We start from the raw sequence: 18,017 nt of genomic DNA, 5'->3' as shown, positions 1-18,017 counted from the left end.
CGTCATGCAAACAATCTCGCATCTCCCAGAGCTGCCCCAGCCAGCAAAATGTTAGATAAAAGTTTGAGATGTGCGTTGTGTTTAATGCTGTGGAGCCAAAAGTTCTCTGTGTGCTTGTAGCAAAGCAGTCTGCCAGGGACTGCTTCCTCGCAGAGCTGTTCTGCTCCAGAACTGATGTTTGTAAGCACACAAAGAACTAGAAAAGTTTGTTTCTCACTGTATTGCCTCGTTCCTGCAGGGACATCGTTTATCTCTGTTCAGGGTTGTTGGCAGCACTTGGCAGTACCAGCGGGTCAGATCCCCTTGTTTGGAAAGGGACATTCCCTGCTCTGGTGTTTATAGGAGCAGATGAATTGCTTGCTTTGGAGTCACAGTATCCTGAATTATCTTGACGCAGCTTAGTATGTCAGCTGCTGAATGCGTGGAGTTGGAAAGGTGCGGCGTAATCCTCCGACACCACTCCCTGAGACCAATTTCCAGGGCTCGGTACAGCGTGCTTCTAGCTGGATGTCCTCTTCCAAGGAGACAAAGAAATTAAGAAACCCTGAAGACACCCTAGAACCCTTTCAAAGGTCTGTTAGATTTTAATTGGCTCCAGGCACAAATGTGTATAATTAGAGCTAAATAAAATCTGGCACAGACGTTGACAAACGCAAACATCCTGGCGTGGGGACGCGCCACTGGGGCTGTCAGATGTGGTGCTCCTGCCCAGCCCGTGTGCCGTGGCTGTGAGCGCAGGGGCTCCCCGTTAGGAAATCCTGCAGGCGTGTTTCTCTGCTGGGAGTTGCAATCAGTCCTTAAAGTTCTTGGCTCAGGCCGAGAGATTGATCAGGGTTAAAAGGAAGAGGTCTTTGCGCAGAGTGGAGCGCACGTCCCTGATTGTATGTTTTCAGCTCTGGGAAGGACATCAAAAGGCACTTGGAAAAAAAGTTGTAGTTGGTTTGGGATGCAGCTCCTCTAATCCAAATATATCTGCGCAGCACCACGTGACTGTGGCAGGCTGCTGTTACCTGAGCTGAACTTGGGATCCTTGTGGGCTTTCAGCTCCACGTGCCAGCCCGCAGCGAAGCGCTAACAACCACTTGTCCTCGTCACAGAAACGCTCTGCCATCCCCACGTCGTCTGGAGCCTAGTGGTGAACACAACCAGCCCACTTCAGGGCACAGCACCTAACTGGGCATAGTAAACCCTGCGCACTCGCACCTGTACCATCCTTCCTGATCCCCAAGCTGCGGGTGCCAGGAGCTCGCAGGGCAGGGGGGATGCAGCACACTAGGTGCCCTCCAGCACCCTGCTCGGATCGGTGGCATCCTGCCCCAACACCAGTTCTCCGGGCTCTGCCTGCCTCCTGCAGCACCTCCGCACACAGAACCAGGACATGGGGGCAGCTGAACTCAGCCCCCAGCCCCTCCAGCACCTCCTGGTACCAGTGGTGTGGGTGCCGAGGGGGTGCTGTGCACCCGGAGCTGCGTGGTGCCCGGGGACAGGCCAGCATCCTCCCCTTCCAGCCCGGACCCTTGGTGGCAGTGGCGTGGAGCTGCTCGGCCCTCGGATATGCAGCACAGAGCCTCTTTGTCTGACAGTAATGTTCTGTGACAGTGCTTGAAATCTGAGTCTGAGCACACATTCCTGAAACCGGGAATCTCGCTGCCTTTCAAACTGCTTCTTTTCTTAACCTTTAAATTAAACAAAAACAAAAATTCCCTGCCCTTCCAAGAGAATTTATAGTCAAAAGATCAAATTGGACAGGAAATGCAACGAGATTGGCATTTGTGTGATCAGACATATTTACCTAAAATAAACAAATAAGGTAAAAGACCTACGCATTCGTGTTTAAAATGAATGGCCAATGGTCTACGTTTAATTTTCCTGTGCAAATACTATTTAAACTACGATGAGAAAAGCCCTCTTGCTAAGCTACAGAAAAATCTTTCTTGTCCTTTAATTCTAGATGAAGGGGATTAGTGTGAACATATTTAACCTCTGACCCTCAAACAAAAGCATTATCAAATTTAGTTGCCAAGTGGTTCCCCATTTAACTGAACTAGTTCAGTATCTCAGCAATTTTTTTTTTCCCCTTTAAAGCTTTAAAATCTATTGTTGCCCTAGGAACATTCAGAGGTTTAGCAGTCCTCTCTGTTTAGGTTTGAGATGGTTGTCAGAGCGCAGATAAGAGAAACCAACTTTGTACAGTTGGTGTCAGAACTTACTAAGGGTTCAGAAAACAAATGAAACCACCCCAAACAAACATCGCTTGTGGTGGCCTCTGTAGATTAGGCTGTTTTCTCCTTCATTTTCCTGCACCCGCCCTCGTGCTGGTGATGCCCCAGCCTGCTCGGAGGTTTGTGGGTGTTTGCTGTAGCCCCGCAGCGCTCGCTGCGCGCCTCCCGCCCCTCGTTGCGGCTGGTGATCGCGCCGTGTCTCCCCCAAAGCAGGAAACAAAAAGCCTTCTCTGCTGTCTTAATCTCAGCTTCTCCGTGCTCGGAGCCAAGGCAGCCACAGCCGAAAACGTACGGGTGCGTGCATGGCCACGGGGAGCTCTGGGGGCACGGTGACTTTCGGGGCCGTGGCTGAGCCATGCGGCCGCGCCGCGTGCTCCTGGCCGCTGCCACCCGACCTGCCCACGAGGAACACGGCGGGGGCTGCATCGAGGAGTGATGAAATGTGTAAAACTAGGTGGCCAGGGTCTCCCGGCCCGAGGAAAATATTCTGGCTCCGCAGAGGAATGTGGAGAGGGGCCTCCCTTAAAAAGCTGGTGTCCATTTACAGTGCATCTCTCATAAACTCGGCCACTGGGGTAAGGGCAGGGGGACCAGCCCTCCTGGTATGTGATTGATTATCTGGTATTTATGCCATTGAGGACTTTTCAGCAGTTTGGGGTCAAAGGGTCATCTCATGTGTCTTGCTGCAAATCCGCTTCCTTTTGTACAGTGAGGGCTGGGTGAGCAGACACACAAAAACAGCTTTTTCTTTTCCTTGGGAAAAAGGGGAGGGGGGCGGGCTGGTGTCAATGAATTTTTTTTTTCAGTCTTTTCTGAATAGTGTCCTTTTTAATTCTAAAGAACTTTTAATTAAAAGTAGCAGGAAAGTTCATCTTGACAAGGTTTAACTTACCTTAACAGTTACTTTTGTGTCCTGGGATCCCTGTTTCCCCACTTAAAAAAAAAAAAGAAAAAAAAGAAAAAGGTGAAATGTTTCTCCCCATTACTATTTCACATCTTCGGGAGTTTACCAAGAAGTCTTTTTAATCTTTTCCTTTTTAATGATGGAGATTCAGGAATAATAAGTGGACATTACAAAATCTGGCTTTGTGTCTGCCGGCAGCCCTTTGCTCTGCTGTTAGATGTTGCCCCAGCACAGCCCCTGTACAGTGTCCGGAGGACAATTTTATTTACTGGTGTGGAAACCGAGGCCCCCCTTTGTTTTCTCCCTGCCCCTCAGTGACAGCAGAAACAAATACAAGTTGTGCCACCTCAGATGGGAAAATCCCTGAAGGACCACGTGGGGAACCTGCAGCTCCAGGCATGGCATCGGTGGGGAGGCTCCGGGGCCTGTCCCCGGGGTCCTGCTGCCGGGGTGGGGAGAGGTGGGAGCAGGCTGTGTTTTTCCAAAGCTGGAGGGAGACAGAGGGTGTCGACGGGTTTGGAAAAGTTTCCTGCGAAAATGGGGGGGGCGGGGGTGAAAGAGCAGGCCAAGACTGTGGAAATACAGCTTCCAGTTTGAAAATGCTTGTGGTAGAGATTCTCCAGCCAAAAAGACGCAGGGGGGCAGCTTTCAACTGAACAGAAATGCTGGTGAGGATTTCATCACCTCATTGAGGCTCTCTGTGTAAGGATGGAGATCTCCGAGTGGTTTCTAGCATTAATTTAACCATCATCCAGCAAGCAATGGGAAAAAGATGTCTTTGAAAATCATTTTTTCAGCTGGTTCCATTTGAAATTCCCATTGGGAAGAAGAAGGGAAGCCTTAATGGTGGCAATGAGCAAGCAACGAGATGACAGCTGCCCTTGTGATGTGGTGGCAGAAAACGCCGCAGCAGCGTGCCTTCGTGGGCCGGGGGAGCAGGACGGGGTAGGGGCAGCAGCAAACGAGGCCTCTGGAGCCGCGCCGAGGGGTGATGCTGTGCACAAACTAACGCCTCTTGGTCAAATGAAGCTTCTTTTGCAGGAAATAGAGGCCAGGAAAATGGTATGCTTGGGCAAGGAAGGACGCCGAGCCTCTGCTCTGCTGGTCAGTCCACGCATGAGCCGTGGCTTGCTGCTCCCCTCCCAGGCAAAGCTTCCTTCGGCTTCAGCCACAAGCGGGCATGCCGTATTTCACACCTGGTTTAGAGCTGAAATATCATTGCTGTCTGTTGCCTGTATCTAAATTTAGCCCCGTTTGTGGCTTCAGTATCACTGAGCTTTCCCCATTCAGCTGCTTGGCCAGATGGGACTCTACAGCAGCATTTATTTCTCTAGTCAACATGCAAAGAGGTCTTTTGTAACTGCCTCAGTCTTGAATTTGCATTGTTTAGCGGCAGAAGGACGGAAACGTCACCGTTCCATACCCTTCCATCCAGTCTCTGCGGAGCAGATTATTTTCCTGTTATTGCTGTTCTTTTGGTGACTGTAAGCTAATTGGTACCAAAACACCTAACGAGTGCTGAAAAGTGAAGTTTGTCTCCTTTGATGTGCTCAGGTTTTGGCCTTCTGAGCTTTTTTTGATATACTTGATAAAAGGGGTCTTAGGACCAGTATACCTGAGCCGAGCCCCGGCAGCAAGGAGGAGCAGGACAAGGAGGCGATGCCTTGGGCTCGTCCAGGAGGGCTCAGCATTTGTAAATGTCTTCAAGTCACTGTTTGAACTCAAGCACAGGAATTACACTTGAACATGCAGAGCACTTTCCATACGAATTCTGCCCAGCATGCTCCCAGGCTTGCACAGCGTTAGGATATCTCAACACCTCCCATACGAGTGGTGGAATTGCAGTAAAACATAATTGGCCCGTAAAAAGTTAATCTTATTTTCATTTCAAAACGTAAGCTTTGCACAATCCTTGATGTCTTCAGGAGGAAAACCTGTTCGCACCATGCCGGTGCAGGTGTGTGCAGCTCGGGGTGGGCAGGATGCAGCCGGGTGTGGAGGCAGAGACGAGTGCTGCTCCTCGGCCCTGCTCCGCTCCAGCACAAAAAACATCATAAAGTGCTAAAATCAGGTGTGATGTCAGCAAGACTCCGTGGTGCTGGCTTCTCCCAGTGCCTCCCCTTGGCCGGCAGCAGAGGTGCTCCTGGCTCGGTGCGGGGAGGTGGCCGTGGTGCGCAGCACCCGCCCGTGTCCTCCGTGCCTGGTTCCCTGGTCCTCCGAGGCAGTCATGGTCCCCATGCACCGTGTCTCCTCCACACCGTGCCTGCAGCACCGTGCCGGTGACCACGGTGCCACAGCGGGCGGGCAGGGGCCGTGGCAGCAGCACCTCAGTGCCCAGCAGCCCCCGGCTGGCAGGCGGCCTCGGCCCACGCACGTGTGCTTTGTGTCGTGACCTGGAGATCGCAGGCGTGCTGCAGTCTTCATCTGGAATTAATGCCCCCTTCCAGATACGTATGCCGTGATTAATGCCTTCTTTGGATACGAACCCGCTCGCTTCTGAGTAATTTTTCACCTCGAGTCCAGCTGCTGCTGTGATTGACATAAAGCCATTCTATAAATAAAGTCTTTCTCTCGTCTCATAAAGACTTTGTGGTTTAGTTTGCTTTCAAGGTCAAGATCAGACCTTTCTAAATAAACACATATCAAAGGATCATTAGCAAAGCAGCACTGTTAAATTGAGATATTAACTTCTGTCAACTGTGCGTTTCTTTTTTGTTCTGTAACTCATGACTGCAGTAGGTTTTTATTATTTTGGCCCTAGGCGGTAGCATCTGGCTTCTGTAGAGACTGTAAAAATTAAAAAGCAACACAAATCATTGCGAGAGAAAAGCAGTAAATTCAATGATAAGAATTTAAAATTAAAATGTTTCAGTGCTTTTATATTCTGCAAAACATGAAACGAATGAGTTCTGTGCCTGTTGCAATAAAGCTACCACCGCTAATAGTCACTTGATTTTTTTTTCTCTCCCCGCTCGCTCTCCCATGTAATAATTCTTGCCTGAGCAATCGCAGAAAAATATAATAAAGAAGTAAACTGAGGAGGAGGAGGAGGAAGGGCAGCAGGGGAGGGAGAGGTGCCGGAGTAGTGACTTTCCAATGGTGCTCGGGGAACAAAGGGTTGGAGAGATGGGGCTGCGCTGTCCCGGCGGCGCTGCGGAGCCGTGCGTGGTGTCCCGGTGCCCGGCGGTGCCCGATCAGCCGTGTGGTGATGCTGGACCCACGGGCAGGCACCATGGGAGCTACCCGGGGACCCGTGGGGGCTGGCTGGAGCTGTGGCATCGTTTCCATGCAGGCTGCCGCTCCTGGCCGCGCAGCGACACGCAGCGAGGCGCGGGGCCTTTTGTCTCCCCCAGCCCTGTGAACTTCGCCAGCCAAAGGAGAGGTGAGAAGCGGATCCGGTCATTTTGCCTCACTAAAGGAGAATGAGAGCAAGTGTGAAGATTAGGGACGGAGAGGTCGAGCGAGGAGGGTGTGACTAATGCGCCGGGTCATTCAGATATGGGACCACATTGTTCCCCTGTCCAGATGGCCCTTGGAATAAATCACCTCCGGCGAGCGCAAACTTCCCGGGCAGGCGCGTTTGTTCAGCGCCCGCCGGCTGCGCGGTGGCGGCGCGAGCAGGGACCGACCCCAACAGCAGCCTGCAGCCCTGCAAGCTCCTGACAAAGACGTCACTCGGGTAGTTGTTGCCCGCTCCGCTTTTTGTGCTGTCCCTCTGCGTTTTGGGAATCTTCTTCTTTCTGCCCCAGTGTGCCATCCTGCCTTGGGCATCGTTCATCTGCCCCTGGGTTTTGGCCTTGGCCTCCAGCCCGTGGTGCCCATCTCACCCGTTCTGGCATGGCTGTGAGATTCCTCTCCGCAGTCACTGAGAAGCATCCCTCTGTGCTCGTCCTCCCCTCTGCTATGGAGACAAAAATCTGTGCACTTAAAATCCGGCTCTGATCACTGAGAGGAGAAACTCTGGTGGAGGGTGATGAAACAGTGCCCTGTCCAAGGGAGCTCAGAAACTCCCTGCAGACAAGCACATGGGGCAAATTCAAATTTGTGCTCACCCGTGTGTTTACAATGTTCTTTCATATACATCTGCTCTTAAATATTGGAGGTTTTCTAGGTATGATAAACCAGTATCGGTTAAAAGAGGACACACACGAGTGGCAGCTAGTGCTTGCAGAAAGCAAAAGCTCCTGCCTGTGTGCCAGCACGGTCCTGCTCTGCTGCTCTGCAGTCACCCTGCCAGGGAAGAGAAACCGGCAGCAAAGGAGCCGGCAGCCTGTGCTGCTTTTTAAGAATTAATTTTCTGCAGTCAGTTAAACTTGGGAAGAAAGCTGTGGTATCTCTGAGTAAATAATAATAATCAAACAAATACCCCCTTGAGAGAATTTGCCTTCCATAAAGATGTTAATTAGCATGAAAGCTCAGTTGTGCAGTCCAGAGGCAGCCTTTGAAACTGGGATGATTTGGTGATTCCAGCACAAAATGCATCTCATTTGTTCACCGTGTGTTGGTTTTTTTTCCCCCTCTATATGTTTGTGGGGCAGCTGGATGAACATTATTTGCTTCCACTTCCCGGGCGAGTGATGCCCTGGAGGATGGCAGCATCCTGCCCATCCCTGTGCGTCGCTGCCTGCGATGCTCTGCCTCCCCGAGGGGCTTCAGGGCAGCTCCCCTCTGCAGCACAAGCTCGTGGCACACCGGCACCGCTGCCGTGCGGACAGGCAGCAGCAGCCGCCGCTCCACAGTGCCTTTGTTTCACACAGGAGGGCTGCGTGGAGTGACAGGAGAGCGTGATGGGTCTGCCAAGTGCTGGCGTGACACCCTTAAAAAGCGTATCTATGTGTGCAAAGCATGCGTTCTGTGTGTGCACGGATGTACGAAAGTGTTTCCAGGAAAGGGCTGTCATCACGGGGCTCTTCTGTGCAGGTTTACTTTGGTGCTGCCAGCTAAAATACCATTTTTCTTTTCATAATCAGGAACACAGATACCGAAACTAGGTTAATCTTCTTACACCAGCAGTACGTGTCCAACACAGTGCAGGGGCACAGCACAGCCTCAGCACGCTGCGTGGAAGCTGTCTTGGAGGTGGTGCTGCCAGGCCAGCGTGCTGCTGGCATCACGCACAGCTGCCTTGCCTTCATCCCCTCTCCTCTCCCTCTCCTCCTCCTCGTCCCAGCAGGGTGTGCGCTGCAGCAGCCCTTCCTTCTTCCAGCACGTCCCCAGGGATCCCGGTGTGCCATGTGGAGCCCAGCATAGGTTCTGAAGTCCCTCTGCTCTAACAGTTTTCAATCCTATACTTAAATGCTTTCCTGAGACGGGAGAGTGGTCACAGGTCCTGCTCACTTCCCCTAAGACGTTTGCTTTTGGCCAACCATTCCCTTGGGAATGAAGGTGACCCACAGCTTTCTGCCTGTGGTCCTTGCATTGTGCACGTCTACAGATGTGCTGATGGTTTCTTCTGCTTGCTGCCACCACCCCCTGTTCCTGAGGCTGATAAAAATACCGTGCTCCCCTAGCCCTGCTTTTCATGCAGGCGAGCTCCAGCGTTCGCAGCTGCGATGAGGAGCATTGTCTGGGAGATGGTGGCTGTGAAGGAGCCGTTGACACAGTGACAAAAAAATTTCAAACATCTCTGAAATCTAATCTTGCAAGCGCCAACAATCCCTGGACTCTTGTTTTGCGTAGCAAGAATTTTTTTGGAGCCTTCCACTTCGCTCTTAATGATAGTGGCAACAATTTTTTGCATGCCTCTATTGCATGCACACAATTTAAGAGATTAAGTTAAATATAAAGATTGAGTGAAGACTGAGCCCTGTTGAGGTGCTGACCAGAAGGAATTTGCATGCATGGTGTGTGTGTGTTTGCATACACATGCACATATATAAATGCATTTTTGGGCCATGCAGCTCGCAGTTACGCCTAGTCTCGTTGTGCTTGCATGGTTTGAGAGGCAGGATGGAGGTGGCCCTGCTGGCAGGGAGCAGGGTGGGACAGGCTGTGTGTGTCCTAGGGCTGTCCGTGCAGATGCTGTGTGATCATGGCCCAGCCACGGTGCCTGCCTGTGCGGGGAGCCTGGCAGAGGGCTCCTGCAGGAGACAAACTGAATGTTTGGAGCTTTTATGGTGGAGGCAACAGGTAGTGCCTGGCTCTGCTGGTGTCCTTCTCTGTACTCATTGCACCTGGAGCCTTCGTGGCGTGTCCCTCTGCAGCCTTTGATTAAGGGTTTATAACGCTATTGATTATTGCTGTGACGGATGGACAGAACTGCCTCATTTTTATTTTTTTTTAACACTGCTCTTAGAAAAAGAAGGAAAAATATTGCAAACCAGGTACCAGCAGCAAAAAGCATGATAGTAGGCTTAGACCTAGGATAGCAGAAAGAAGAAGGTTCAGGTTTGCAGTCGTGGTGCCTGCTCTAGCTGTGCAAAACTGCCACAGGGTCACTCGGTGGGTGCCAAGGTGCCAAAACCATCCTCACCTGGGGTCCTGGTGCCAGCGGGCTGGGGCTGGGGGAGCGGGGTGGGAGGCGAGGCCGGGATGGAGCAGCCGGACCTCGCACGCGCACGCACACGCGGGGGGGAAAACTTGAAGTCAAATGTCTCAAAGTCAGATCCCTTTTTAGTATGAATTTGCTGTATCTCATTCTGAGCACTAATTCCAATTTAATTGCAAGTGGCCTGAAGCCTCTTCAATAGGAGTAACAAATGGTTTGATTTTGTAAACTTCATCAGACTGCATTTTAAATGCGACACACTAGCCCGGCTCGAATGCCAATGAAGCACTGAAGTAGCTCTCTGTTTACTAATTATCCGTTTTTACTTCAAGCCACGCTGGCTGGCTTGTCTGATTAAATCGGATTTGTGGGATAGAGAACAGCTAGCAGAGTTTTCTCTATAGTAAACGAGATTGAAACTATGGACCGCCTGGCTGCACACTGTAAATTATATTTCCTTTTAAAGGGGACGTGTCTCTTTTATTTCTTTGGCGTACCTCCTGCATGTTAAACTTTGTGGTACGGAAATGCACCGGGCTCCTTTTAAAAATAAAAGGAAAAACAAACCTGCATCCCTGCCATATGCCTATCCCTCTCTGAGCAAATTTTATTTTAATTCCTTCTGCTGTGGAGTCAGGGTGTGGAAAAAAAAGTACGAGGATTTTAGCATTCCTCACCAGAAGTTTGAAAAGGGAAGAAAAGTCCCTGAATAATGGGAAATACATCTTGCTTGCCTTTAAATCCGCGGTGATGCACAGCTCACAACGCCTGTTTGGGAGCAGTCTTTGAGGAGACCGAGGCGTGCATATCCACGCGTACAGCCGCGGTCTCGGGGCTTTTCCTCCCCCGAGCAAGTATCAATCCTGTAAAAATCAGATTTCAAATCACCTGTTATTTAAAGCTGCCTTGCACAAATCAGGCGGCGCTCTCTTCCAAATAGTTAATGTTGCGTCCAAAATCTAATCTACATGGCAGACTATTGCTCCTGCCTTGGAAACCCGCAGCACTGGTACATGCTGTATTAATTGTTTACTGCTGCAAGCTGGAGGCAAACAGCACATAGGCTCTTAGAGGAGAAAAAAGGGAAGATGGGAGAAGGTGGCTATTGAATGCGGCGTAATAGGGCTGTGCTTAAACCTCCACTGTTGCTAAGACTTTAATTCCACAAGCTTGACCTATTCTGCCCTCTCTCTTGGTATCTATCTTTGTGCCTAGAGCTTTTTATATTTTAATTTGCTTTTGAATGTCCTACAAAATTAATGGTATACTTTTTGCCATTGTGCGGTGTACAGTACAGGGAAGGCCCCGTGGTGTTCACTGATAGCCGCGTTTCCCTGGAAATGAATGGTCACCGCACTTTCTGTTCCATATTCGCCCCTTTTAATTGTTGACAGTAAAAAGCGTTTAAATGCTGCTTAATTTGTAATCATCTTCCAGAAAAAGGAGAGAAACCATTAAAATGTCAGTGAAATGAATAAATCCGTCTTCCTCTTTTTGTGCGTATGTGGCGGCAGCAGTGTTTATTTATCGGGGGTGATTTTTCTTTCAATGCCTGGGCATTCAAACATCCCCGTGGCTCCAAAACCACGGGGTGCCGCCGCCGTGCTGTGGGGAGGCAGGGGCTGCCCTGCGCAGGACGTGGGGCACCGGTGGGTTTGCCAGCGTCACCCCCTTTTCTTGTGCTATCAGGTCTTGCACCACGAGCTCAGCTGTTGGAGATGGGCACGTTTGGGGTGGCTGGCTCTGCTTTTGACCTGTGCTGCCCCACAGCATCTTCTTCCTTCCTCCTCAGCAGGTCCCCAAAGCTGCTCGTTCCCTGCTCATGTGCTGGGCACCCGTCTGGGTACAGAGCCACTCTGCTGCCCCCGTGCTTGCTCAGGTGTTCTTGAGGGGTCCTCCCAGACATCTGCCAGAGCTGGGCTCGAGGGGACCAGAGCTGCCCCAGGCAGCACGGCAGAGATGGGGGCTCTCCAGAAAAAGCCACGTCAGTTCTTTCCATGATGCTAAATAAACACACAGTGTACATCAACTTAGTTTGCTGGATGCTGATTGCGGACAGTGCCCAGCAGAGCCACCTGAGGCCTGCCTGAAGCTGTGACCCCTGGTTCTTGTAGACCCCCCTCTGTTGTGCCACAGCGCTGCAGATGAGTTGTGCCTGACCCTGTGTCCTCCACAGCCCTGGCATGGCCACATCCTGCTGCGTGGTGCTGAACCGGGTAGGTCAGGATGGGGTACGGGGTCCCCTGGCTGTTGCCTCCATCCTCTGCCACCAAGCTGGGCTGTCCTCAGCCTTCAGACCCACTGCATGGCCACCACTGGTAGCAGGTGGCCCCCACAAGCCACACCAGTGCCTCATCGGCCTCCCCATTAAGGGTCTTTTATCAATTTATTTGCTAACGCATAGCCAAATAAATAAATAAATAAATAAATGAGCATTTCCTGGTCCTGGCGGGCAGCACCCCACGGCAGCACTGCCTACAACCCCCTTCTCCCTCTTCTCTCTGACGTCCCCATCCTGGGGCAGCTCTGGGGCAGCGTGTCCCCAGCCACCCATCCCCAACCAACCGTCCCCTGCCCACCCCAGCAGCTGGTGGCCGTGTCCCACCGGGGACTGGGCTTCCTCTGCCCGCGCTCACAAGGCAACTCCTCTCCGGCGCAGTGGCGGCGGCCGAAGTTAGCCCAATTTTTCAAGCGGGGGCCAATTAGTTTCACAAATGAGGGCCCTATGGTGCCAAGGAGGATTTGTTCCGGGCCTGCGCACTGGCCCGGCGGCATTGTCCTGCCCCCACCCCCGCGGGAGCCCATTGTCCCCGGCCCCAGCGGGGCTGCTCCTGGCGGATTGATGGGGGCCGGCGTCCCGCCGGCCGGGGCCCCCGCAGCACAGCTGGCCGCGGCGCAGGGGCTCGGCCCCACCGACCTCTGACCCATCCTGCTGTCACCGTGAGAGCGCGGCCGGGCTGCATACCGCTCGGGATTTGCTCCGCGCCACCCGTTCGGGCGGGCTTTGTGTCTCACGGGTACTTGGGGGAGTTTTGTCCGCAGCTGCGAGCAAGCACACGTCCCCCAGATAAATCCACGGGGAGAGAGGAGGCAGCATCTTCACTAGGGCCATCTCGCTGCCCCGTGTTTTTATTCGTTTTTTTTTGTTTTTTTTTTTCACATTTTTGGCATCACTCGCCTGCCCGATGTATGCCTCGCCAATCGGGGGATGGCCGATACCAAGCAAAGTCCCCAAAAACACAAGTGTGCATGGGCCGTGCCGGTGGCCAGGGCACGTCTGCTGGTGCCACGGTCACTGTGCAGGTCCCCATGAATGCAGAGCACAGCCCCATGCTGTCCTGCTGGTAGACACAGCTTTGCCTTCAAGGGTACAGAACTGTCCCCATGCCGCTCCCAGGGCACTTCGCCATCAGCACGGTGCAGGAGAGGAACCATCCCCTGCCTTCAGCGTGCCCTGGGGCTTGGCAGGGCGGTGCTGTGGGCACCAAGGACCTCGCAGCACCCGGGGGCTCTCCCAGGTCCCCCACGTGCGTTGGCCTTGCACTGGGGACACAGCCTCACACCCGGCTTCCTCCTGGATTAATGTTGGCACAGCAAGGAGCAGCCCCCCCAAACCCGTTGTTTCTTAGAGGTGTCGCGTATTTGTTGGTTACCTTGAACATCTTGCTGCTGCTAATGAATTGCTAATACAATTTTCTAGATAATTTTATTTCCATAGTCCTCACATTTTAATGTCTCCAAAAAGCTAGCATTTATTTGCTTAATCTCCCAGTGTAATACAATTTGCACTGACTCATAGGTTCTGAACAATCAGCTATGCATAAACTAAAACAAATTGTTTAATAACACAAAGGTCTTATATTTTTATTGACGGTGCGTAAGTATCTCTATTTGTGTTTTTTTTTTTTTTTTTTTTTACTCTTGCTCTTCTGGTGATGCAGCCAATTTTATAATTGTGTGTGACTCGTAGGATTAAGCTTCTGTTGGTATTATCATTAAGGGTCGCGAGCTGTGCTGGAGGTGTGCTTGTGGTCCTCCTGCATTCAGCCCTCTGGCACCCAGAGAGGCTTTGCACAGTGCTCACACGTGCAGTGTTTCTTCGGGTCCTGTTTCCACCTGGCTGTTAGGAGCTTTGAGCTCCATTTTCCACAGGTGCATGCAACAGCACATCAGAACATGGGTAATTACACCAACAGCTGCTTTGCATTTGGGTTGGGGGCGTGGTGCTGCTGGGAGCTGTGGGGCTGGGCTGTCACCTACAGTGAGGGGCTTCCACCTGCGCCCAAAGCAATAAAATCCCCCTGCCCTCTCCTTGTACTTCTTCTCCATGCTGTGAGGGTGGGATCTCAGCACCATCTGCCCTGTGTGACCAGGCCAATCTTCTTGAAGCAGGGATTTTGCCACACGGGGGTGTGGGTCTCTGCCCCTTGCACCATCTGGGGATGCGGTTCCAGGAGCTGAGCGGGTTCCTGGCAGGGGATGGGAACTGGTGGTGGTGGCGCAAAAAAAAACAAAACAGGGCACTGACATAAAACAAGCACAGGTGGCTTTTGGAGTGCTGCTACCGCCAACTCTGGTGCATCACATTGCTCAGCAGTGATGCGAATGGTGTCCCCGCAGCACCTCTGCCACGGGGGGTGCCCGGGCGATGCCTCAGGCCGCTGTCTCCTCTCCCGCAGGTACGGACATGGCTGTGTTCTGCCTGCTCTGCGGCAAGCGCTTCCAGACGCAGACGGCCCTGCAGCAGCACATGGAGGTGCACGCAGGGGTGCGCAGCTACATCTGCAGCGAGTGCAACCGCACCTTCCCCAGCCACACCGCCCTCAAGAGGCACCTGCGCTCCCACACAGGTACTGCTGGCTGCCCTGCTGAGGGCTGTGTTGGTCTCATCTGGCTCACCCGCAGCACAGGGTGGGGGTCAGGGTGTTGCCAGTGTCCAAGGAGCCCCTATTTGGGTCCCTTTACCCTAAAGCAGCAGTTTAGATCAGTAGAGCCCTACTCAGAGGGGTTTCCAGCTTGCTGTTGGCTGGGGATGTTGCTGAGCTATGGGGTGGCTGTGGGGAGCGGGGGTGGGTGCTGCTCACATCCCTGCCTGCTCTCTGGGTTGCCAGGAGGGACCTGGAGGAGTGTTTCTCTCTGAATGGCTGTAGGAAGTACAGGACAGGGCTGTTTCTCCCTTCACGTTGCTTTTCTTTTCCTTTTTTCCTATCTTAAATAATGCCAAGGCAGCTGTCATCCACAACTGAGGCTGTTTGGATTTAAATGGAAAACAACAAAACAAGGTGGAGGGGGGGGGAAAAAAGCCCAGTGTAATAATTTGATCCGTTATAAGGTGACATGTGACCTTCTTAGGGGATGGGCGATCTTACCCCACTTCATCGGCTTAATCACAGTAGATGCACATAATCAGCTGGTACTCGGCCTTAATGGGATTACGGTGACCTGTGCTACGTGTATATGGTATTTACATTGCACGCCCACTGAGGTGCTTCTGGGTTAGAGGAGAGCCGGGGTGTGAAACCGTGGATTTGACCGCATTACACGGTGTCCTCAAACCACCTGCCTGAGAGCTGGTGTGCTGCTGACAGCTCCCAGCACCGCGTCCCCAGGTCCTGCAGGGCCACGGTGCCTCCCTGCAGGGACCCCGAGGGCAGTTTGTGTCTGCTGGGAGTCGTGGTGTGATTCCGGCTGCAAATCTTCAGTGTAGGAGAAAGCAGCTCTTAGACTGTCAGCTGTCCCATGTAGGAAATGGATGTGAGTTTATCCTTCAGGTTGAGAGGCAGGAATGGAAAGCTCAGGTTTGGGAAGTTGCCTAGTGTGGGCCATTTGAGTCTTGGGAAAACCAGGCACCAAAGAAGGACCTTTCATCCCGTGGCTTCCCCAGTTGTCCCTGCAAGCACCCAGCAAGAGCTGGAGGCTACAGCCAGCTCCCTCCCCACCAGCCCATTTCCACCTGCCCTGATCCCTCCCTGGGAGGCTGCACCATGCAGGAAGGTGCCGTCAGCCACCCCATGCCAGCCTCCCAGCTCTTGCAGCCCCTTTGCAGCCACAGCTGGGTGCACCAAGCTCTGCAGGGCTTCTGCTTGCTCCATCCCCAGCAAGGAGGCTGCTCATCCCCTCACTTGCAGCCCAGAGGATGGGTCTGGAGCCTCGCAGCGCCCGGCACGTGCTGCGGCACGGCGCGCTGGCAAGCCCAGAGAGCGCTGACCCCTCGCCCAGCTCCGTGATTAGCGGGATTGTGCCGCGCCGCACGGCGGAGAGCTGGCCTGTAATTTGCAGCCCGGCTATGAATCAGAGCAACTGAAATTGCTTTTTCCAGCGGTGGGGAGGCGGGGATGGTTTGCAGGTGGGTGGAGGAAATGCTCCTCTCCCTTCCCTTCCCACACCAGTCACAGGCTCGTGCTCTGGCTGCAGCGTGGTAGCTGGGGGAGGCGGATGAATATTGTCTGCATCTCTTTTCCTTCCTCTTTTTAACCAGCTTCCAGCGTGCACAGATGCTGGCTGCGTGGGGAAGAATCAGGGGAAGGTGTCTCTGTCCTGGGCTGTCAGTGGTGCCTGTTGGCCCTGCACGTGCACCTGTGTCTGTGCTTCCAACCAGGAAAACCAGAATCACGCAGTGATTACGAGTCCCTTAATGCCAAGTGGAAGAGCTATTCATAGCAAGTAATCCACTGACCCGGGCTCCAGGTCGGGCTGTGTGGGTTCTGCCCCAGCCTCCAATTGTTTATTAGCTCTCGGCTAGAAAATAAAAATCCCGGATCATCAGAGCTTTATGGTTTATTTATTTTCTGCGGTTCCTTTTGGAGTGGGAGCACGATGCGGAGTCCACAGAGGAGCCTGGGATGTGGTGCCCAGCTCCATGCTGGCACCCTCACAGTATCCCGGAGCTGTACAAAAGACAAATTTGGGGTTTTCTTTTCACTGTGGAAAGGACGAGGGCTGCAGCCCTTAAAGGTGGTCCCGTTTCTGCTAGCCCCCTTTCTGGTGAGTGGGTCAGGGTGAGAGAGGGGGGAGTGCCTGTGTTGTGCCTAAGAAGCTACATGGGCTTCTCTGCTTATTTTTAAACTAAACACTTGCTCTGATTTCCTTAGTGCTGTGGTGCAAACAGTTCCATCTGTCTGCCTCCATTTCTTGCCTGGAAAATGGGTACAACCAGCATTTCCCCCACCTCTTGCTCTCTGAAACCCCTTTGGCCACAGCTTGCATCCCTGCCACCTGCCTTGGACCCAGCAGCAGCCCGTGTGGCTGCTCTCAGCGTAGCATCAGCAGCTGTGCTCAGCCCTGCCGGGTCCCTGCTTTCTGCAGCTGGCCGTACAGTAAGCACTGTGCAGGGCAGGAGCGGTGTGTTATGGCCCCACAGCCCGTGGCACAGGCAAGGGCTCCAGGTAGCGACATGGAAGTGGGGTCACAGGTGCCACAGGCTGGCCTGAGGGGCTCTAATTAGTCCCCTTTGTCCTTCATTCAATGTCAGGCTCATTAAAGACTCTGCGAAGTTAATCAACGTGCCACAAATTGGATTTTATTTTTTTTTTCCCCCGCTTCTGCAGCCAGTCCTGAGCTGCTGCAGGGACTTGGGTCCTGTTAACGTCCCCACGTCGAGGTGGCAGCCGGGTGCTCTGCATGTACAGTTTCAGTTGGTCTGGCTCTGGAGATGCCATATTTAAACTCATTTGCCATGCGACCACGTTGATAATTAAATTCATGAAGATCCCGTCAAACTAGCTCCCGAGTTTAACACTGTGTTTAAAGTACCAGGGTGCTATAAAGAAGCAGCAGGAGGAAAAAAAAAAAATCACTGCTCCTATCTGTGGCAGGGGCTAAACACGTGAATCATTCACCTGGCTCCCGTTTGCACATGTTCTCTTAAAAACCGAGCAAATGGAAGCCCTGCCTGGGCTGACAGGGGCACCCGGCTGTGGCATCAGTGCCTTTCACTCTGGGAATGAGCAGCCTCATTGAAAATGGAGGCAGTAAGTGAGAATTGGGCAAGGGGAGGTGAAATGCCTCCTCAGCCCCTGGCTTTGTGTCAGGGAGCCCTGAGCTGCTGCTGCTGCAGCCTGCGTGGTGAAAAGATGCACTCTGGTTTTGGGGGGTATGGGGTGGGAGGCGTCACAGCCCCATGGGCCTGCATAAAGCACCAGGACGTGTTGGTGCTCGGTGCCCAGCTAGGGCACAGGCAGGGGCTCCCTGCAGCAGCTGCAGGTTTGGTCTTTGGGGCTGGGGAGAGAACAGGCAGAGAGTAAAATATCATTGTAAAGAGGAAGTGAAAGCACAGGCATGTGAGTATATAACTAGAAGGACAATTTATGCCCAGGCACGAGTGCAGTTTGACATGGGGATAATGAAAAAACGTAGGTCATTGTGGATGACTTAAGCCTTCACAGCTGAAGAAAATGTATGAAAT

At 52.7% G+C, this 18,017-nt stretch overlaps 1 protein-coding gene across 6 annotated transcripts in view; it reads left to right on the top strand.

The window, feature by feature from the left end:
- Positions 1 to 18,017, top strand: part of ZBTB16 (zinc finger and BTB domain containing 16) — a 93,370-nt gene that overhangs the window by 70,242 nt on the left and 5,111 nt on the right. For 5 of the 6 annotated variants that reach the window (XM_084495880.1, XM_084495878.1, XM_084495879.1 and 2 more), the window contains exon 5: positions 14,293 to 14,463. In XM_084495880.1, the coding sequence (XP_084352006.1) occupies positions 14,293 to 14,463 (171 nt within the window). Of the gene's footprint in view, positions 1 to 14,292; positions 14,464 to 16,091; positions 16,381 to 18,017 lie in introns of those variants that run through there. The other variant, XM_084495881.1, reaches the window with a different exon arrangement.

This window comes from Aythya ferina (genome assembly GCF_964211825.1).
Source record: "Aythya ferina genome assembly, chromosome: 22".
Lineage (NCBI taxonomy): Eukaryota > Metazoa > Chordata > Aves > Anseriformes > Anatidae > Aythya > Aythya ferina.
The sequence above is the reverse complement of the archived record's forward strand: the minus strand, read 5'-3'. Positions and strand labels throughout refer to the sequence as shown.